The following is a 23,388-nucleotide window of genomic DNA, read 5'->3' on the forward strand; positions in this document are numbered from 1 at the left end:
TCTTACCAACTGTTGGATTGGGCTGTGAAGATTTTGAAACTGTTGTATCTGCACACATTTATTTCTGATAGGCATTCCTGTAGAGTGATTATAGCTTTAATCATTTTTAATCTTTCATACTGGAATGGTGATCATAAATAAATGCATAAAACAATCTCAGGTGTTTCCATGATTAAAGGACGCAGCTTGCCTTGTTTGATCTTGGAGGAGCTGTTGGGGTCAACGGTTCATACAATAAAGTTGATGGTGGCCTTAAAGGATGATGTTATTAAATCAAAGGTGCAGGTTTTAATCCTTCTGGACAGACTCTGTCTTGCACTTGTCTACAGTGCCTAGCACAATGACAGTTTTAAAATGTGCACAGGCGTTGATTTAGCACTAAGAACTGTTTTTTTACAATACAGCCCGAGTTGGAAACTGCAGCTATTTTATCAACGTATAATAAATCATTTAAAGTATTTTAAATCATTTGAAATATGGATAAAAATGGAAGACAAATTGCACTTCAGACCTGAGCAACATATTGCATTTATGTGACACTAGAAATTAGACCAGAACTGGTCATTCATATAGGTTAGGGAGCGGGTGGCACGGTGGTCTAAACCACTGAGCCTCTTGGGCTTGCTGATCAGAAGTCAGCAGTTTGAATACACACAACGGGGTGAGCTCCCCTTGCTTTGTCCCAGCTCCTGCCAACCTAGCAGTTTGAAAGCATACCAGCACAAGCAGATAAATAGTTACCGCTGTGGTGGGAAGGTAAATGGCGTTTGCATGCACTCTGGTTTCCATCACAGTGTTCTGTTGCACCAGAAGCAGTTTATTCATGCTGGCCACATGACCCAGAAAGCTGGCTGCGGACAAACACCAGCTCCCTTGGCCTGAAGTGAGATGAGCACCACACCTCATAGTCAACTGTCCAGGGATCCTTTACCTACCGTACCTGTCATACAGGTTCTTGAGATTTTTTGGAGGTGCTCAGGCCCAGTCAATTGAAATCCCAGATTATAATTTTATATGGTTCAGAAATATAAACGTGCCAAAAAGAGAAATGAATTAAAAAATAGTGTTGCACAGCATCTGCCTTTGTTTGGCTAAAGGCAGGCAGAATTGTAGCAAGAGAGTCTGTCTCTGACTCGGCACTTGTTAGTTGACAACTGTGTTGCAAACTTCATTTTTAGTTCCTGCTGGCATCCACAGGAGATGCAGAAAATGTATCTAGATTCAGGTAGGTAGCCGTGTTGGTCAGATGCAGTGGAAATAAAAATAAAAATAAAATATTGTCCAGTAGCACCTTATAGACCAACTAAGTTTGTTCTGGTATAACCTGGATAATTTTTGTAGGTTGCTATTTCTCAGCCTCAGTGCCCCATGGGTAAAGTGAAAGTGACCCACTTGGAACTTCTGGCACATAAGCCTAGTGGGAATTGTAAAGGGAAATTTGGAAGAGAATGTTGACAGGTTTGAATACGACTGGCTTCTGCGGTGCATTTTAACCTGGGGTCTTTTGGAGACACTTGAATAAGGAAAAGCCTGTTCTCTTCCTTGAGATTTGGGAATTGGGCTAACAGCCAATCCAATAAGTTTGCATACCTAATTCTGCAGGCCCTCACCATTGGATGCGACTTTCTGAGTCTTCAGCAACCACTCACCTAAGCCTGCGCTCGATAACAAAAGCGGATTAAAGAGTTAACATTGTTTCCCAAGCTGTAACATTTAAAAAGGAGGTCAAACGTAAGAATGTGTCAGTTTCCTTGGGGCAAGAGGCCATATATGCACTTGACACATCACTCAGGTGAAAGAGCCGGGCTGCCACAAAATTAATACAAGACCAATTCCCTAGAGAGGAAGGTGAGGGTATTTACAAGTAAGCTACCTTGAGAGTGTGGAATATTGACTTAAGTGCAAAAGTGATCACTACCCAACAGGAAAATGTCAGAAAGGGAAAGGGTGAGTGCATGGGGGAAGTGTCTCTTTAACAGCACCAGCAGAATGGTTTCGGTTAGATTTATGCATTCATCTTCTAGCTCAGTGTTGCTAAACTGGTGCTTTCCAGATGTTTTGGACTGCAACTCCATCATCCCTGACCATGAGCTGTTGTGGCTGGGGCAGTTGGGAGCTCCAAAAACATCTGCAGGGCCATATTGGCTCTCTGCGTCTTACAGTTTGTTCTCTGATGTCTGGGCATTCTGTTAATTAATTGGAGCTTCAATAGGAAAATGAAATGAAAAAGAATAACATGGAACGGCAGCCCTCTGGTTGCAGCCAATCTTCGCTCTCAAAAATTGGTGACATTTTGCATAGCAAGAGCAACTTGCCTGGGCATCTCTATCGCCCATTCCCAAGGTGTTGAAAAAGCACCAAGAGAACTGCTCACTAACTTGGCAGGACTCTGGCACTTGGAAGCCCTGCAAGGCAGGAAACAGTGCCCATCATTGTGCAGTCCTTCTGTAATGTATGTGAGTGAGTAAAACAGACCCGAGTGACTCATTTCAGGGGTACATTTCTGTTTACATTTGCCATGCACGATTTTGCATATTTTCTTTGGAGGCCTAATTTCAGTCATCATGAAAGTAACTACTTCCCTTTTTTTGAGGCATAGATCTCAAATTTGTTCTTTTCCATCCAGCTATACTAGTCTGGCTTTCCCTCCAGATTTCAATCTCAGCCCCCCCCCTTTCATCTTCCTCTTATATTTTGACAATTCTATCTCTCATGCTATTTGAGGGAGTTTCCCTAGAAATATTACGTATCACAAATTTCTAGCTATGATCTTGATCTGCTTTCATTCTCTAAGAATCTTATATCTTTTGACTACTGGTTTTAAATTAACGCATAGAATCTAGCAATGAAAATGTAAAGAATTTTTTTTTTAAGGCACAGAAAAACTTAGCAGAATACTGAAGTATAAATATTCATCGTTTTCCTCCCCTTGTGCAAAGACTGTGCCTTTAGATACTTCGCAGAGAAATGTACTTTCAACATTAGTACAATAAAGAACCAAGTTACATATGGCACAGGACAGCCTTCACCACCCTGATGCAGTCCAGATGTTTTGGACTACAACTTTTATCAGCCCCATTCTCATCTGGCTGTGCTGCCTGGTGCTGATGGGAGTTGTAGTCCAAAGCATCTGGAGGGCACAAGGATAGTGAAGGGTGGCATACGAAATGGCCATCACATCTCCGAGTATTTTTAGTTTTCTTTTAAAGCTCAGACTTCCAAATTGGACCGGAATACCAGCTAAACATAAAAGTAGCCTTGCTGGGTCATAGAACTATAGAGTTGGAAGGGACCTTGAGGGTCATCTAGTGCAACCCCCTGCAATGCAGACATCCTGCCCACAGCCACCCCTGGATGGGCTCCAACCGCCTACCTTCTGGTTAACAGCCAGATGCATTGACTCATCGTTCCACTGGGGCTAAAGTCGCATCTAGGCCAGCATGCTATGCTTAGAGTAGCCAAAAGATTTCTGTGAGAAGCCTGCAAGCAGGACCCGAGTACAACACGGTACTCTCCCTTTTTGTGATTTCCAGCAGCTAGTATTCAGAGGCATATGACTGCTTGTAGGCATATGTTCTAACCCATAGATAGCCACCAGTTTGGATGGCTTTAATTAATAGAGGAGGATAAGGCTATCACTGTGACTTCTGGGAGAGAATTCATGTGCTGTGTGCAGGTCTTTCATGAGTCTTCTGGCATTCAGCTTCACTGGATGGTCCGAAGTTCCAGTATTATGGAAGAGGAAGAAAAACTTCCTTGCATCATCTTGCACACCCATATCACACCCCTTTCTCTATCCCTTTCTCTATCATGTTACTGACCATTTTTCTTAATTGAAATGTTATAACAACTACATTTGATGAGCTGTCTTTGAAATTGCCTCACAGGACAAAACTCAGGTGGCACAACTCAGAAACAAACTATTTTATGATGTGAAGTTATTCTTCTAAAGACTTTAATTTTGTGTTTGAGATTTAAAATAATTACAGAGATAATTAGGTTTTGTTTTGATTCTTTTCAGGGATGGTGGTGGTGATCGTACTACTGCTGATTGCGATAGTCGTCGTTGCTGTGTGGCCCACAAAATGATCAATGGAGCTATTACTTTGCAGCCATAGCACTCTGAGGCAAGGAAAATTCGATCTCACTACTGACACTTTCTGTGGACTTGGTTGTATTTGACTCATTCTCAGTGCACTGGCAAAAGCACAGCTGGTGGAGAAATTCATTTTGCAAAAATCTCTATCCAGTAGGACTTGATATTTTTGAGAATGTTACTGGTAGGAGGCGAATCTCCTAACAAACATCAAAGCATAAATGCAATTAATTCCAATTCCACCTGTCCCTACTAGGTGGGATCTACAGTTAATCTCTAGAATGCCAAGCTAAGATATTGGAGTTTTCATTCTAACATTATCTTTGAAGCTGAAATTAATACACATTGGTTCTGAATGTCAGGGCAGTGGATCTGGTGGTGTTCAAGCAAACTGCTGCTCTGATCCATGTTCTGTTGCACATGGATATTTGCACAAACCTTTCAGATGCACATAAATCCTGGATAATCTTTGGCTTGAGACAGAACAGTTACTGCTGTTACATTTATTTGGACAGGAGCAAATTGGTATTGTTTGGAAAATCAGATGGTGTTTCTATCCTAAAATGCAGAAACTAACACATTATGCTGTGCTGTGGTTTTCCTCCTAACTACATTAATAGCAGGGAAGAAACATAATTATCTGAAGCTCCAAAATCTATATTTTAGATGAGAAATTAAAATAGATGAGAGTAGCAATACAAAAAGTCACTATTTAATGTTTGCTCACCTCATTATTTTGCTACATATGTGCCAACTTGATTGATCAATTTACTACAATAACAAGACGGAATAAAACACTTAATTTCTGTATTACTCTTTGGGCACATTATTATTTCATTTTCTGCTTTTCTTTTCTTTCCTTTGTTTTGTTTTCCTGTGGGTCAGGGAAGTTTGAAATCTAAAGAACTCTAAAGACTGCCTCTGGCTGTCAACCCACCTAAGCTCTGATATTTGTTGACTATATGAATTTTAGGAAATGTTTCTATGAGAATAGTAGATTTTTTAAAAAAGAAAGCTGCATTAGGACATGTGTGCCCACATCCAAACCACTACAGGAAGCAGCTGTGCAAATCCTTTTATAATCGATACTGTACTTCAGTCTCCAGAGCATGTTGTTTTGGCCATGCTACAGTAAATAGTGAGCCTCTAATCCACTGTTGGGAATGGGTGGTATATTGCAAAGCTGAGAGATAACCACCGCATGACCCACTGGAAGGAGAAGATGGGTGCATGTGCAATCAATAGCCCTTTTGTTTAAGGCTCCATAGAGGTGGTTGGTTCTAGAGCTGCCCAGCATATGGATGTTCCCTTACAATAGCCAAAACCAACATGGGAACATAGGAAGCTGCCTTATACTGAGTCAAATCATTGGTCTATCTCAGGCATCCCCAAACTCGGCCCTCCAGATGTTTTGGGACTACAACTCCCATCATCCCTAGCTAACAGGACCAGTGGTCAGGGATTATGGGAATTGTAGTTCCAAAACATCTGGAGGGCCAAGTTCGGGGATGCCTAGTCTATCTGGTTCAGTATTGGCAGCAGCTCTCCAGGCAGGGGACATTGCCGGTCCTACCTGGAGAGGTTAGGGGTTGAACCTTGGACTTTCTGCTTGCAATGCTCTTATCACAGAGCAAGCAAAGAATCCACAAGGGAGAATTATCATGCACAGTAATGCAGTGATTGCATAAACATGGCAGACTCTGGTGAGACATGGTCAGCAAAACTATGAATTCCGTTTCTGTTCTTCTGGAAAGTAACAGCACCACTTTCCACTGAAGATCATCCAAACATTTTGTGCCACTTATTACTGGAGGTTATCTTTTGAACCTGGGGCTGGCTGAAAGTGGTCTGTTCCATAGATGGTTCTCTCCCCCCCCCGGCTCCCCCATTCTAAGTTGTACTACTAAAGAAATGAAAGCCAACAAGGAAGTAAAGCAGCTTTTCTAGGAAGAGATGCATTCAGCCAGATCTGTATTGGAACCCAAGTTGGTTGAACTGTGTGGTACTGATTAAACGGAGGGAAGAGCAAGAGACATCACCAGACCCGAGTGCTTCTTCCATTGCCAGAGTGGTGTGGCTGGTACTCCCCCATGGCTTCCAGAAGACCTGGTATGGAAATCGAGTGCTTCATTTCTAAAATGGTGCATGGAAGTGTCATCTTTTGAGCAGGAAGCCTATCCCTAACTTCAGATTTTGGAGGGGAGTTGCTCATGGTTCATTGGTGGTAAAGGACTTAGTCAAGGTAAGCTCTCACTCCAATTAATCCATTGAGCGACAACAGTTGCAGGTTGGTGTTGCCACTGGAAAATCTAACAGTATTTCCAAGTTTCCCAGTGGGACCACCTTTACAAGAGCAGAACATACTTATTATCTGTGATAATGAGTAACACTACCCAATTATTTCTGCTTGGAAAGACTGGTGTCCGGTGTACTTCCTTCCTTGGTTCAAATATATGCAGAATAATTGGCTTTCTCAACATGAAGGGTGTTTGGAAGGTGAAAGAAAAATGCAGTCGCTTTAGAACGTCACAAAGGCTGTTGTTACAACAGGAGCAAAATTCGGTACACATAAAAACAGCTTATGTTGATGTGCTTGCTTGATTCTCCACTTTTGATTTAGTATTGTTGTTTTACATTACTTTTCAAAACCTTAGAGGAAACAGTTGTAAGAAATATTTGCTTATTTTCAGTGGAAGATACTGTATTCCCTGAAGCTCACAGAATCACACTGCTAAGTACGTAAGAGTCTTTCGGGTCATACCAAAGGCCCATCCTGTCCAGAATCTTGATTTTCACTGTGACCAGTCAGATGCTTAAGAGAAGCCTACAAGCAGAATATGAGCACAGTAATTAACTCTCACTTGTTTCCCACAGCTCTGGTATTTAGAGGTAGACTGCCTCTGATCCTGGAGTTAATCAGGATCAGCCGTTCCGATTAGCAGCAATCGATAGCCTTATATCATCCATGAATTTGCCTAATCCCCCTTCAAAGCCAAGTTGATGGCAACTAGCACAACTTGTTCATCCTGTTTCAACAGAAGAGAGTGGCATAAGGTGAGTAGAAGTTTACAAGAGTTTATTTGACAGGTGTCTGGATTTAGTCCTATTGAATGGATCCTGCACAGTTACATGCTGCTCCTGGTTCACTTGTCAGCCCATCTAACAAATAAAAGAAAACGGAGGGAGGGGGGAATAAGAAAATCCACAACTTTTTTTCCCACGTCATTAAATATATTCATATATATAACCATAATATATTAGTATGCATTGTAAAGAAACATTGCCCCAAAACTATATGTAAGAGTCATAACTAAACAACATTTACAATTCATGATATTAACAGGAATAATCAAAACACAGCTGATTCCCCCCCCCCCCCCTGTGTAATAGGGGAAAGGTAAGATGATCAAGGGAATGAGCATACAATGAACCAGCTAAAACAAAACATAAAATGGGGAGGAAGCCATTGTTCAATACTACTCATGAGTGGTGATTGTTTTGGCATTTCAGCTGCTTCTCAGAATGGTTTGTGTTGCCCTTTTACCCTGTCAATGTAGAGCTTTGAATGTTTCTCAAGAAGACCTTGAATGTAGTCTTGACAATCCGCTGCTGTGTGGCACTCCTAGAGCAGGTGCAAGGCACCAACTTCCTTTTTGTGAGATTCATTTAAATACTAAATCTGGTGGTAGTTTTACTTATTTTCTCAACTGCAAGAAAATAATTAGTTCTTTAGATTTTAAGTCTGCATTGTCCTTACTTTCTGAGTGAAAGTTTGGGAAACTACGGCTTGCCATTCTGCTGGGCTGTTCTTGCCAAGTCCCTTAAATTTGGGCTGTGAAACCAACAGGAAAGGATTATGGACGTTCTCCGTTATGAAAGGTTGCCTAACTTAGTGTTAGCCTCCCCCCAAAAAAGAACAACCCTAAATGTGAGACACAATCCTGACCATATACTACCTCCTAAGCACATTTGATGGTGCAGGAAGATTTGAAGCGGCACCAAATAAGTAGCCCCAAGGCTGTGTTGCTGTTTTAGAGAAAAAAGAGAGAGGGTTTATAGAATGTAAGCCAATGCCCCAAAATATAACTCCTTTTATTTCATGGTTTGCTGATTGAAGCTGAAAGTCTCTCTAACTCTCCTATATGCCCATTGCAGTATACCTAGATAGGTATATTCTTTAAATGTGGGATGTGCAAAACAAACCCTTAAGCCTGCCAATATAGATAAGGAAAAGGCTTTTCTTACTAATTTGAGATGAGGATAAAGTAATCTAAAATATTACATTTCTGGTTAATATACAGTTTCTGAGTTCTAGCCTATTTTACATTTTGTACTATACAGTCAACATTCTTGGTTTTCTCTATAAGCCCCCCTCCCCACGGCTGCCTTTTGCTATCTTGGTGTCTCCATCCCCTTTTACAGCTTTCTAGGATATCAGTGTCCACGATGGAAGCGCAGGCCATTTTCCAGCTGTCCTATAGGGGATTGGACACACGGTGAGGGTATCTGTTTGTAAACATTGTTTTGAGGAATTACTTAGTGGTTATAAATACTAATTCCCAAAGCCAAACATAGAACTGGCTCCTGAATGCTCACAGGAATATATATGTGCTGCTGTGGTAGTTAAGATGCAGAACGGAACTTTCAAGGGGAAACGACATCACACCAAGTTCTGTACTGTAGCCAGAAAATTCCATATGGAAAGCGAGAATGGAGAGGTGTGTGTCAAGGAGAAGGGTGCACTCGTCAGGCTGAGATGGATTTTTAGGAGCTTTGATTTTTGTTTCTGAATTTTCAGTCTAGGATAAATCTTTTGTCAGACTACTAAGCACGTTATATGAAAATCAAATTGTTTTCTGTTCAAGGCTGGAGCACTAATGAGAACTCAGACCAAAGCCCCCCTCCTCTTCCACGTTACCTTTTGGCACATAAAGAAAATAGGCAAATCACTGAGCTACCCCCACAGGGCACAGCTCAGAGAAGAGTCTGAACCTAAGTTACAGCTTAGGCAGAGTATCTTTATACCCTGTTTTACCCAGGCTGTGTGACTTGTAAAACCCCTGCGTTCCATTGATTTTGAAATAAAAAGCAGGCTTTTCGAAGGGCTCTCTGTTTTCTTTAGTGTCTAGGTTCTATATGAAAAATAGATGAAATTTTGAGAGGGGCATTTGAAAGCATGAATTTTTTTTAAAAAAATTCAACAGTAGCAAAAGTGAAGCTAAACAGAGGGTTTCAGTTCAGCTTTAAACCCAACTACTACTTAAAAAATGAATGTTCCATACAGGAGTACCTACCTCACCACTGATGTTTATCACTGGTGGGCCTGCATTCAGAGTCTATATCAGTGCTAAGATTTTACAGGCTGCTCTTTCAATACAGTACACTTCAACATGTTGCTAACACAAGAAAGTTTTAAGAGTTTTGAGCAGTGGTTTTCAAACTATGGTCCTAGGAATCCTAGGGTTCCTTAGAAGGTTATTCGGGGTTTCTCCTGATGAGAAGCGGATCCTCTTTGCTTGCATTGCACAGACTGAGTAGAATGTTGGGTGGGCTCTGGGGAGCAACTCTCAGGTAGGCCCAATGAGCATGGCGGACATTGCACAACAACAGAGTGCACAGTTCTTCAGCGGACAAATCAGTGTAAAACAGGTATCCTGAAGATAGGAAGTTTGAAAATCAATGACCTAATAAGAAGCAGCTTTTCCGGAGTTATTTACTTTGGTTCTGCCATGCAGCAGAATTAGGGGGTAGAATCTGGACGTGATAAAATGGACTGTACTACTTTTGGGGAGAAAATAACAATTTTGAATGCTGCCCAGCATGCAAACTTCCCTGCAAGTTTTTTTTTAAGGAAACAAACTAGCATGTCAGGATGGTTCTCGCTCTTCCTGCTCTGTTACTTTTTTGCATTCAGGGAGTATTTTATGGAGGGTGTCACTCTAAAATATAGAACCCAACTATCTATATTATGCTACTTAATTTCACAGTATGAGTAGATCAGGGCAGTGTGTGGCTGAAACAGGACATGGCGACAAGCACTTTTTGTTTTGATTGTTGGCTTGGCTCTTTTTTGTCTTCTATTTTAGTAGGTAAACTAATTCCCTCTGAATCTAAAATGAGAGCCAGTATGAACAACACTGATAAATGTACCTCAGCTCTGAGAATGTTCTGCATATTTCTTTTTCAGCAACTAGGCTCATATAAAGAAGTGAGAGCCCAGAAACTCTCAACAGTGCGCAGAACAGTTGAGTCAGAGCACTTCGTTCCCACCCCCTGCCTTCAGCCAGGGATCCTAACTCCTGTCCCCCTATTCTCCGCTTCCCCGGCATCTGGCCACTTTACACCTTTTTGTGCTACAGTTTGTTTTATGGTAGTTTATGTCATTATATAAATATTGTCAATTGCTATAAAACAAGGCAAAACCACTGGAAAATGTCATTAAAAGGATGTTTCCATATTTCCTAATAGGAAACATCTTGGGGAAGTTTGTATTTTGCAGAGCAGGCGTCCCTGGGCTCACGCGTGAACTGCCTGCCTAGACAGTCCTAGTTTGCTAGTTAGAGCTGATGGGAGATTTGCATGAGTGGAACAAAAGTCTCCTTCAAATGGAGGTTAGGGGAAGGAAAGCATAGAGAGCTGCTGTGGGAGTGTTTGAGAGGGTATCTCCTTTATTCCAAGTATGTTATTGGCCACAAAACATACGTTAATTAAAGCTCCATTTTGGGTTCTTACAAACATGACTTTCCTTTTCTGAAGTCATTGCTCCATGTAAGCATTAGTAACACTTTTTGTTCTTTTGTGTCTTTTCCCACTTGGTCTTCCCTGGAGCAGGTATGGTACATATCTTGGTCAATTCATTCCCTGCAGACAGGGCCAGCACATAGGCCTGTCTGCAGCTCAGCAACCCTTCTGGTAAAAGAGGAAGCACTGAATGGGTCCTACACTGAGATATTAATAACCATTGCTATGGAGAGGCACAAAAGTGGTAGCTTTGTGTATGTGGGTGTGTTTGGAGTCAGTAAGAATCTATCAATGGTAACTTTTGCTTTCTGCTTTTGAGATGGGTATTGATAGTGGGTGTCTAAAGAAGTTATTACTACTTAAAATTATAGACAGAGTTTATTTCATTTCCTAGGGAATGCATTTAAAAATAATAAAAATCCAGTGGTCTCAGGGTAGGGCTATATTCAAAAAAGCAGCAGTGCAAGGACAACGCCTAAAAATCCCAGTCATTTATATTTGACTAATTCTTTAGATTACCCATTAGATCGGTGGTGGTCATGTTTTCAGATATTGCTGTTAAGTAATTATTATTTCAATTGCTCCATCGATACTTCATAGCTGTCAGCTTTCTTTCCTTAGCAGAGTGCCTTTTAAAGTCAGGCAATAAGACCTTAGTCTGGGGCTGCATTTTCAAGAAAGCACCCCTCTACTGACTGCCTTGTATGCAGGGTAAGTAGCTTATATCTCTGTGAACTTTGATTAGATTCTAATAAAAAGGTGACCCAGTCCATTAAATGCTGCATGGCAGATAATGGATGAGCTACTCAGGCTGCTTGTTTGCTGTTCATTTAATTATAGCCCCAGAAATTGGTTTCAAGCCATGATCCATATGCTCCATCTTTCCAACCAATAAGAATGTGATTTAATCTCCTTTGGAGGAGATGTAGTCAAAGGGCGATTTCTGTCCAACTTCAACATCTCTCTTTATATTTGCTTCAGTGACAGGTTGAGTCCTTTCTGTGCCTAGACTTTAAGACTAGTTGATGTTAGAGAACTTAAGGCAGTTGGTCATTCTTCTGATTAGACAGAAATAAAGAGAGAATGAAAGTCAAAGGGGATGATGGGAACTAGTAACTGGCCTAACATTTGTTACTATGGTGAGTAGGGTCTCGCGTGGCTGTCCTTCTCTAAACTTGTCACTTCTCTTGTCACTACATTTTGTGGTTTTTCTGTATTGTGAGGTGCATAATTGGCATGTCTCACAGAAGTTATTAACCCCTCCTTTGCCCCCCGCCCCATCACACATAATGCAAAGTGAGCTTCTTGCCAGTGACCCTAATCCCATTCGCGTCTGCTTCAAGTCCTACGCAAAGCAGTATGTTCAGTCTCTCCCCCCATCTCCAGTTCTCTCCCCCTAGGCTTTCTTGCACTTCCCCTTCTTTTCCCGTTGCTGGAACTTCCTCAGTCGCCTAGCCCATGTGTCCCTCCACTGTATAACAAGGCTGCTTTTGTCTGCCACGATGCCATTCTGGTCAGGGGAATCCTCGTCGTGGCCCAGCAACAAGTATTTCTTCATGGGTTTGATTTTCGGGCACTTGCAGGCAATGTCCTTGGAGCGTATCCAAAGGAACTGGTCACCGCGCCGTATCCGGTTTGTCCCTTGCTTGTACACAGAGATGATGTTGACTGTGAACTTCCACCATTCTCCAGCCTTATCTGCTTTCAGGATGTGGATCTGGACAGCTGGGAACAGAAAGCCAAGAACAGGGACAATCAATTTAACACCCCAATTCTCCTCTCAAGGACAAAGCAAATGTTGCTTGAACAGCAGTGGTTAACCAAGAGCAATCTAGAAATATGCATGAAGGACGTCGCTTTGAAATGACAGACTTGTAAGTTACATGATAGAAATGTTCTTACTGTCCTTTATGGGGTAACTGATTTGATAGAGAGATGCTGGGGATGTAACTGCCCAACTGCATTATGTTACCTTTGGGAAATGAGTTGCCTATACTTCAAACTGGAAGGTCATTGGGAACTATCGGAATCTGTCTGTCATTGAAGTAACTGGTCTGTTTGTTCTCGGTAGATGGTCATGGGTTTAGTTTTAAGAGAAGAGTTGCCCTTACTTGCATTGCATTCAGATTTCATTTGATCCTGCCTATTTTTTTCTGGAGTTGTGACTGAAATGTGCATTAGAGAGAAAGAGAGAAGCCATCCCATTTTTCCTGATTGTAATAAGTCACTTTCAGTTTGGTTAACTACTTTGTTCCAGTCTTTGCTTAACCCTTCATCACTCTTTCCTGTGACTACATATGCGCCTTCCCCAAGCAAATTGGCATTTGGGAATAATGTATCCAGCTCTCTTCTGCCTGTGGAGACAAGTCTCTCCCTGTCCAAGTCTCCCTTCTTTTCATGCTGGGAATCTTGACCTCTGTGGTCTGTGCTAGTGTCCCACATTCCAAGTCTAAGTATGATGGTAACCGTTTCCATGTTTCCCTTACCTAGGGATTTGAGGTTCAATGAGAACTTTAAAAAAATAAATAAAATGTGAAGGAAGTCAGGGTCTTGTTTGGCTGAAGTCATGAAAGGTGGCCATGGTAACAAAAGGCACCCCTTTCATTTTGAGCAAAAGGTTGGGGGGGGAATTAAAACCCACCAAGAATTTTGCCACACTGTTTGGTTTTTTGGCATGTACTGGGGCCAGCCTGTGAAAAGAATCTCTCTGCAATGCATCCCCACAGAGCAGAGTCCCTACCTTTTAACCCAATGCTTCTAGCTCATAAGCATGCAAGATGAATAGACTACCAGTCTACTGCCTTATCTCCAGTAGCAGCCAATAAGGGTCTTTAAAAAAAAATGTCCTGCCTTCCTAGAAGTACTTGTGATAGTATACAGAAATGAAAAGGCAATCGGGTGACCCAGCGAAAAGTTTACAGGTGTATGAATCAAATCACAAATGTAGATGCTGTTAGACTAACCAAATCATTTCAAATCCACAAGCTTTTCATGGTGAGAAAAACAGCCTCAACCTAAAATCTCAATGTTCAGTGTTAGTAATGCTAGTAGAAACCATTCACAGCTTTGCTTAAAATAAATATGAAATATGCTGTGCACCAATTACTTTTACTAAATTTCCTTACAGGCTACAGAATATTTATCCTGAATAGATACTAATACTGTACAAAGGTTGAGGAAACTCAGCTGGAAGACCTGTGTAGTGCTCATGTAAGTCTCCAAAAGGACTGACCTAGAGCAGGCTCCCCCAAAACTAAGCAACTTCTTCCGGTGTGCTCCCTCTTAAGTCTTGCTGTGGCATTGAACAGCTTCCTGGGATGGTCCGTTTTAAGACTCACTTTCAGATGGGGTTACATAGTTCCTCCAGGCTTAACCATGGCCTTTACCACTCTAGGGCTGCAGAACAACTCTCCTTGTTTTGAGAACAATTTTTCTTTCACACAGAAAAAGTGGGCAATCAATCTGTAAAGTTCCTATGTTGTCAAAAGCACAATTTTGATGCGAAAATTGAAGCTGGCAACTGTTCAGCTCCATCCTAAGTAGGCTAAGTACTGCTGAAAAGGGAAGTGGCTGTTTGAGAATTCTTCCTCTGCCAGATTAGACAACTGAGAAGAGTCACACCCACAGTAAATGATGTGACAAGGGGGAAGACCTTAAATCATTTTGGAAAGCAGAGCATTGCTTGATATGTGGGAGTAGGGTGATTGTTGGTTGGAGTGCTTCAAGTTGTTGAAAATAAAGAGAGCAAGGGGTGTTTATAGGAGGTTAAATTCAAAACCCAGTGAAGCTAAACTGATTTGGATCTTTGGTGTTCTTTTTTACAAGGTTGTGTTTTTTAATGTTTTTTTATTTATTTCATAAAATTCATACACCCTCAAGTGGCTTACAAAAACAATAAAGATGTGGGGGGGAAATCACGACCATACTTTAAAGCATGAAAGTTAAAATACTAGAAGTTCCAAACTCAAGCATGTTTGATCTTCCAGGAGGAACACAATTCCTGCAATCTAAAATCAAGTGATGTTCCTTAACTCCACAATTATACTCTTCCCCTAGGATAACTCTCAAAATTAACATCCCCATGTGATTGTCAGGATCACAAGGTCAGCATCTACCAGGGTATTGTGTGAATAGAGCCATTAGGAATTCATAGGCCATACCAACAACCGCCATCTGCCCCACCGTTAACAACATGGATAGCAGGTATAGGAAAATAAGATGCACTGGAGTCTGCTTAGTGTGGGAGCTGGCAGTTTCCTATTATTCAGTAGGGAGGGGCAGGTGGAGGAAATTATGGTTCTGGTCTGGAGGAAAAGGGACAATGGCTATTAATTAACTTTGGAGTGCCAAACTCAAATGGACTGGAATGGGGAATATACTTTGATTGGATGGAGTGGTTGGGGGGAGTGAGGGAGCCAAGGGTTAACTTCTGAAAAGCAAGGTGCTGGGGTTCAAGCCTTCCTGTAAGCTTGGAAGTCTTACTCCTTAATCCCAGATATGTTGGGGCTTGTTCAGGTTGCTCTGCAGTGAAGGAAATACACTGAGAAAGTTCAGAGGCAAACACTTTTTATTTCTTCCACATAATGATCTGGTATCAAATTCAGGTGGAACTGCATTTTTGGGTTTGTTTCTTTTTAAGCGAGTCTGGTATCTGTATGTGGTGGGTGGTGAAGTTGGCCTTCTAATCCATTTGAGTTTGACATTCCTCTTTATTGTTTCCTTTGTGAGTGAAATTGCTTCATCGAGAAGCTGAGTATAATCCAATCAGTTTCATTTCCATCACTTCACTATTTAGCACCAAGAGAAGTCACTATAATTTTAAATGGCTTCTGACATCTGGGACCCTACCTGCTCTAGCAAATATCAGCAAACCCTATATGAATCTGACCACTATAAATATTTCCCAAACACCCAAGAGTGATGCAAGAGTGATGGTTGACAGATCAATTTATGAACATTTTGGCATTGACTTTTCTTTTGCTTGAAGATCACTTGTCTCAAATAGGGCTGCCATATGTCCAGATTTTCCCAGACATATCCGGAATACCGCAGTTGGCATTAGCGTCCAAGTGGAAATTGGGAAAATCAGGGGACATATGGCATCCATGTCGCTGCTTTTCCTTTAAAATAGCGATTTTGCCCAAGAAGCTCAACAACTTTGGGCAACCCCCCCCCCAAAAAAAACCTCAACAACTTTTCTGTCCGGATTATCACTGTTTGAAATATGGCAACCCTAGTCTCAAACTGTGATAATGTAAGGCACTGAATATTTTGAATTATACTTGGATTATATCTCAAGATGCTGCCACCAACTAACTGCTTTTTTAAAAGCATACGCTGCACTGTAATGCAGCCTCCCTGCTTCACCTTGCAGTCCCAGTGTGGCACTGCTGATTGCAAACCCAAGACACAAAGGTCCGACCCCTGTCATCTCCAAGTACAGAAGAAAAAGGATCCTGCCTGAAACCCTGGCTGCGTAGGGCAGCTTCCTATGTTCATAGAGACCTGTCCAACTAGTCCACATCGAAAAATTACAAGCAACATTCAGCAACAATTATATGCCTGCTTCTTCGCACCACAACCACAGGCCCACTCTGATTCTCTACCAGCAAAGCTGTACTGCACAAAATGATACAAGGCAGTTTGGCCATGCTTGGAAGCAGTAGTTTACTGCTAAACCTTAAAGTGTGGTGGGAGGGGGGCTCTGGCTTCAGTTAAAATGAGGACAACCTATCCTGAATTGTATGCTGGATTTAGCCTTCTGCCCCCTGCGAGAGTAACACAGACAATCCTACAGCTGCTGGCACATCCTTCCACAGCCTGCCAGAGTAGAAAGAGAACAAGTCAGCATCCGGTTAAAGGAAAGAACTGACAAGCCAGCTGGTTAACAGGGTTGGTAACCTCTCTCAGCAGGGAAGTAGGGAAAATTCCACCAGGGGCAGCATCTCTGTTCCATTCATGGCTGAGCTTGTGCTGTGAGCTACAAAGCCCCCCTCCCAGTCCAATGAGCACAAGCAAAGTGGATTAGACTGAGCCCTGGCACCAGGAAAAATGCGATGGGCAAAACGACTGGGATTGGTAACTGGGGGCAAGTGGATGAAGCAAGCAGCAGGTGCCCCCTAAGCAGCTCTGCAAGCCTGCTGTGCTCTAGCAATGTACCCCTGAGGGGGAGAACAAAATAAAACGAGTCACAGCTTTCACATTGATCTTGCTGCTGCCTGGGCCCCCCATGACACTAGTTTCCGACATGGTGTGGCGTGTGTCCAGCTCCTCGCTAAAAATATCTCAGGCATGCACCATTGGGAGTATATGAGCAGACGAGGGCAGGGGTCCCCAGGCTGTCATTGGCTCATGGCCCTTACTGTGCAATTAAAATAAGCAGCAGACTTGGTGTTTGTAAACTCTTCTTTAAAACTCTTGTTTAGAGAAGAGAATGCCAAGTCAGCCAGGAGTCATCTTGGAAATTTTTTTTAAAAAAATTTCATGCATGGCCAATTTACACTGTCCAAACCTTCGGGGAAAATAGCTGGACAATAAGCTGAGCAGAGCTAGGATACGGCCTATTTAAACCAGGAACACCTGTGGTGCTGGAAAGACGTCTCCAGAGAAAGGACTGTATCAATAAAGAATAGAAAACAGAATCCACCAAATCCTTACCTACTACCCTGTAGGAGTTTGGTTGCCATTGCCTTGTCAACCTCAGTTCTCCTTACAAGGCTTTTAAATGAGGTGTTGAGGATAGATGTGCGTCCTTTGAGAGTGGACTGGAGTGCGGGGGGCCAAGGCTCTGTTCTTCACTGTGCTGTTAACCAGCCACCAGGTGGCATTGCAGCACTTCAGGCAGCTGAGAAACTGGCAAGGGTCACAATCGGGGAGGAGGCACAAACCTCTTGTATTTCCTCCGCAATGTTACAAGTTATGCATTTATAAACACTCTTATAAAGGCTCTTAATTGCACCTAAATGTTGTAACGTGGATGCAGCGCCACACACACAAACCAAGAAATCTTGCTCACTGTGAAATTCCCAGACGTAGCAAAACCTTTTAAGTTCTTTAGGAATTATTGCTTGGACCCATTATATCTGATTGCAATTGCCCAGAGGTTTGACTACAAGACAATCTCTCCCCACAAATGCTAGGAGTTGCTTTCTTACTCACAATATGTCAGAGACGTATTGGGGTCAGAGGAAAAATCAATAAATTCACTGAGAGTTCCCCTCGTTCACCTTCCCATCCCCTCCAGATGTCCACAGGCCCTGAACAAATATGTTTGATATGGTCCCTCGTTCTTTGAAAGTATCTAAGCCTAGACCAGGTCATTCTAGTTTCAACCCCTCTCTGGAGCAAAGTTTGTCATTACTGTTATTAAAATCTTATTTTTGAAGTGGGGCTAGAAAGCTTACGGGGTTTACCTGTTACATCTGAGTTTAATATTGAAGATTTACGAGGTTTAATCTCTGCTTTTTGTGAAGGGTGTGACCCATCCAGTCACTTTCCTCCTTCACAAGATTTCATTAATTTCCCCCTCTATCCAGTTTTATGGCCACCCTGGCAGGGCACATTTCCGCACAACGATACCCATGCACTACATATGGATGCAGTTACACCCAGAATTCAGCATGAATGAACTGCCACCCCAGAAAACTCCCCTAAAGCTCAGAAATACAGTTTCACCCTATTAATGTTTGGAAGACTAGCTATTAGAACAGCATATGTTTCCTCTCCCTCTTCAGCTCTATCCTCATGAGTTTTGGGTTTCTATGTGGAATACTTTTTTTAAAAAAAAAGGTCTTTTGAAAACATATTTTTTTATTTTTCCACGTACTGCTGCCAGAGTGCCTTTCAACAAAGAGGATGACTAACCAGAGTCTCCATGAAAGAAGGATTTTTCCAAGGATGGCTGAAGGTGGCAGGATGGTGATATCACCTTTTGGGATAGGAACCCCCAGACTCACTCCTCACCCCTGCTCCTTCAATAAATATGACAATTGATTGGTGGGAAGGCAGTGGGAATTGCTAGGTTCCTACTGGTGATTTGTGAGTCAAAGGGAAGTCCTGTTCGGCTGGTTCTGTTAAGAATACCAAATAGGGCCTCAAATGATTTATTATTTATTTTTCATCCATTTGCTTAGTGACCCTAATGGGCCATATAACCAGAGGCATCCCTGTTGACCAAGCACCTTGGAAAAAGAAGTGTACAATATTTTACAAATGCATGGAAGTGAACTAGATCAAAGTGACTGCCTGCCTGAGACACTGACATTCCATCTGCTGTCTGGGGATGAAGGGGGGGGGGTGCGTGTGTGTCCAGGCAGCGGAGGAGAAGGAGTGGTGTGAACAATGCATAAGACTTAAGAGATTAAACAGTCCAGGAAACTGAAACCATCTCTTGCATTTCCCAGTCCAGGTGTGGTGCTGCACAAGCACAGTAAGGTGCAAGGGAAGTTTATTCCCTTTGGGTGCAAACTCGCCTGATCAGAAGGTGATGGTTACCTGGGAGTGTAAAGGTGTCTCTGTGCCCCATTTGGCCCAAACTTACTGCTGTTGCTTTACCTTCTCCGCATGCCTATTTATGCATTCACCCACATCTCCCTCAAGCCCAGACATCAGACGTGCCCAGTATGAGAAATGAGTACAATCTAGGGATGAGCAAATCTCCCTCCCCCCCCCACATCCCCCCATTCAATTTCATTATTATGCTGTGGTTTGGCTCTGCCCAGCATTTCATTCTGCCTGCCTTCCGGTTTAACTTGAAGAATTTCTGGGATTAATTTGGTGCATGTGCAGTTTGCTGCAGTTTTCAGTTTGTATTTCTTACCCTCGACCCTTTTTTTACAAGTTAGCACCGGGCATGAGTGCATATGTACACTGATTAAAATGCAGCACAAAACAGAATATTTTTAGATAGTGAGCTTGTATAGTGCCCATTGTAGTTAAGGCACTCTTAAAATGCAATTGGGACTTAATGGTTATGAATAAAATAACAAACTCTAAGCAGTTATGGAGGGGAGGGATTCATTCAGTGAAGATTTTTAGGGGAAAATTGTTAACATTTTTTGCACTTTGAAAGAAAGGAAGCAAATAAGTAGCCACCTCTTTTCAAAGCCCATGAAGCAGTGGCTTCATTACTGGTGTCTCATGGCAAACCCTGCCTTTTAGTATTCTGTGGCTATGCAATGAGCTACTTATAAACATCCCAGAATGTGGAACATCTCACAGACTCTCCAAGTCTACCAGCTCATTTCCCACACACACCCCTAGCCTTCCTGTTGAAGTTAAGCAAAGTCATTAATTAATTCAACTTAGAGGCACACCAAAGCAATCTTGGTTTGAGCCAAAATAAAGGTGGTTGAAATTAAGTACCCTCTGGCATTATTCAGCTCCAAATATTTGAACAGAATTAAATTTGCTTATGAATCTTTTTTTTAAGGTATAAATAATAGTAAGAGACAGGATTTTTCTTTGTTTTGTCTTCCTAAAGACACACTCCCCCTTTTGAGCCAGCAAATTAAAATGATGATAAAAGCTCTATAGAAGCTAGTTGTCCAGATGATAGCACCCCAATTTAGCTCACAAGGGAAGTAACCATGTTCAATCTAATTAGGACCTGTTAGGATATTCAGAACTGCTATCATTCCATAAAGTTGAAGAAAACAGTCTCCTAATTGGCTTCCTGCTGGGAAGTCCGCAAAAAAGCCTTTATTGTCCCTCTGTGTAACCCACTCTGCACTTTCTTTGCAGCTGGACTGTTTTGAACACTATGCTGCCCTCACCTAAAGGCATGGCTGCAAGAAACTTTCATGCTACTATGGTAGTACATGAATGTTACTTGGCGTATCAGGAGTTTTTCTCACAATCGTGTGCAAGCTCTCACATGCCTATTTGAATATCATATCATTTGATTTTGAAGCACCCCTATCTGCAATCTGTTCTAAAATTCGGGGGGGGGGGCTTGAAACATTTAAATACCTGCATTTAAATTTTCCTCCTGTCCTCCAAAAACTGAGATGCAATGGGGTATGGTGCTTGCATTCTCTAAAGAATGGATTCTAGAAGACCCAAAAGAGCAATTGCACCTGGGCTTAGATAGTGAGTTGAGAACACAACACCTTACCCTTAAAGGTAAAGGTACCCCTGACCATTAGGTCCAGTTGCAGACGACTCTAGGGTTGCCTGCTCATCTCGCTTTACTGGCCGAGGGAGCTGGCATACAGCTTCTGGGTCATGTGGCCAGCATGACTAAGCACTTCTGGCGAACCAGAGCAGCACACGGAAACACTGTTTACCTTCGTGCTGGAGCGGTACCTATTTATCTACTTGCACTTTGACTTGCTTTCGAACTGCTAGGTTGGCAGGAGCAGGGACCGAGCAACGGGAGGTCATCCCATTGCGGGGATTTGAACTGCTAACCTTCCGATCAGCAAGCCCTAGGCTCTGTGGTTTAGACCACAGCGCCACCCGCGTCCCTTCCCTTAGGGCTTAGGCATTAATTAAAGTCAACAGGCTCCTGGCACCTCCCCGCCCCCGTTTTACTCAGCTTCATAAAGAACCTGAGGTGACATTTCTGACTTCATGAAGCATTGCCTTTTACTTTCCTACAGAGAGTAAGGTTATGTAACAGCAGAGGCAACTTAACAAAACAGAAAGTAACATCACACCTCAGTGCAAGAGAGGACAGAGAAGGTAGAAAGTACAGAAGTACAAGATGGCTCTAAGCTAGATCAGAACTGAGTACTGAGGGGAGGCAGGACTGGCATCAGAGATGGGGGTATTGGGGCACCTTCAGAGGCACACTGCAGTTCCCCCAGGGTTCTTGATCATGCTGCTGCTGCTCAGTGCTGTCACTGCCTGTTCACCTGCCCTCTCTGAGTATGCAAGCAGTAACAAGGGGGAGGAGGAGATGTAGGAATATCCAGCCTTGTGCTTTCCCTCTGGGTCGTTTTGTGGGTTGGGTCCAGAGAGGGGGAGAGTATGTGATTGAGCAGTGGAGATGGAAGGAAGGGTGATGTGGGCTCTCTCAGGGAGTAGGCCTACTGAAGGCATCTCCTCTCCCCCCGCTCCAAAAAAAGAGAAAAGGCTAGAGCTGGCATTGAGATGTGTGCTGTGCTGTGCTAGATATAGCCTCCCAACTCATGTTTGCTCATAGCCATGTGACTCTTCTTTGTAGCCCTGGTTATGAATATTTATTGTGGAAGAAAGGAAGGAGGGGCTTTCTCATTTAGGCTTCAGAACACATTTGCCTTTTTGTAAAAAGCAAGTCGAAACAACAAGCTTTTGCATTTGACCCTCTCAATGGGGGACTGGCAAAGAAACTAACAACAGTACTTTTTCACTAAATGTCACATACATGCACAGTCTGCACACTGTCCTTCCATGGGAAAAGGATGTGATAAATTATTCAGGGTTTATCTCTGCAAATGCAAGTTGGAATTTTGTTTTGCTGGAGTGGGCAGGTGGCCATGGCCTGGTGAAGTGGGAGGAGATTTTGTGTACAAGGAGAGGGCCGTTTTGTTGCTTGCCTGTTATTTGGTGCAATCTTGCTCCCATGAATTTGCAATAAGCTGCCTAGATACAAAGCAAAATCCCAACACATCCCCTGAACAGAACAAACTGAGTTATTGCCAGGAATTCCCTTGTGGCAAGAAGAAGTTGCGAAGGCATGCTACCTTGAATTTAGTTCAGCATTTGCAATCACATCCAAAGTGTGCCTAAAGTTTCAAATGAGCAGAATGTGCTGCGGCTGGAAATTCTGATTCAGCAAGGAAACCGGGGGGAAGAGGCAGAGGAATCTTTTCCGGAGACCTCCAGCAATCAGCATAGTTCATCATGTGCATACATGACCAATAGGCACAACATCAGTTTAAAGGCTACATTTTCAGGTTCTGCTAGAATATAAACAGACCATGGCCAGGATTAGCCTGAGAATGAGATTAGGCTGAGACAGGGATTGATTTCGTTACCAGTAAAACCAATAGTAAGGAAGCTAGAAGAAACAAGGGTGATATGCACAAGCCTGAGCAGGACTTTCCCAATCTGGGGAGAAAGAAATACTGCCTAAGAGCAAACCGTAAGTGCTTCTGCCCCCAAGCATCTGCAGATGCATAAATAGTGTTAATGATGACAATTACTTTGAACTTCAGACTTCTCAGATATGCCCAATGGTATAATAGTTAGACTCAAGTTGTATAGATTTTTGTACCACTATTTAAGCAAAGAAGGTGCAGTCAGCAAGAATCTGGATAAATACTCAGAGGTTAACCATTGCCTATTTTTTTCAAGGGAGGGAACTGGTGTCAAAGTGTGTTGTATAGAACCTCTAACCTAGGCTGCATATGCACCGTTCATTCAAAGCACACACACCCTCCCCCCCCAAAAAAAAAGAATCCTAGGAATGGTAGTTTTTAAGGGTGTTAGGAACTACAGTTCTTTGAGGGGTAAATACAATTTCCAGGATTCTTGAATCCAGGAATCAAATACATCCTGATTATTTCTACAATGTTCTTAAACAGTAAGCAAAGTTAAACACACGATACTCTTACGAGTAAGTTGGG

The 23,388-nt window shown here is 42.4% G+C and overlaps 2 protein-coding genes across 5 annotated transcripts in view; one reads left to right on the forward strand and one right to left on the reverse strand.

Moving 5' to 3' along the window:
* The window catches only part of STX8 (syntaxin 8), a 177,416-nt gene that overhangs the window by 70,466 nt on the left and 83,562 nt on the right, over positions 1 to 23,388 (forward strand). Inside the window, exon 8 of one of the 3 annotated variants that reach the window (XM_035104692.3) lies at positions 4,022 to 4,909. The exons of the other annotated variants lie outside the window; for them this stretch is intronic. Coding sequence (XP_034960583.1) covers positions 4,022 to 4,089 — 68 coding nt within the window. The 3' untranslated portion in view covers positions 4,090 to 4,909. Of the gene's footprint in view, positions 1 to 4,021; positions 4,910 to 23,388 lie in introns of those variants that run through there. 3 annotated transcript variants of the gene reach the window in all.
* The window catches only part of NTN1 (netrin 1), a 119,043-nt gene continuing 102,810 nt past the window's right edge, over positions 7,156 to 23,388 (reverse strand). The window contains exon 7 of one of the 2 annotated variants that reach the window (XM_035104691.3): positions 7,156 to 12,562. In XM_035104691.3, coding sequence (XP_034960582.1) covers positions 12,234 to 12,562 — 329 coding nt within the window. In that variant the 3' untranslated portion in view covers positions 7,156 to 12,233. The remainder of the gene's footprint in view (positions 12,563 to 23,388) is intronic. The other variant, XM_060271790.2, reaches the window with a different exon arrangement.

This window comes from Zootoca vivipara, chromosome 2, assembly GCF_965207765.1.
Source record: "Zootoca vivipara chromosome 2, rZooViv2.hap1.1, whole genome shotgun sequence".
NCBI classification, from domain to species: Eukaryota; Metazoa; Chordata; class Lepidosauria; order Squamata; family Lacertidae; genus Zootoca; species Zootoca vivipara.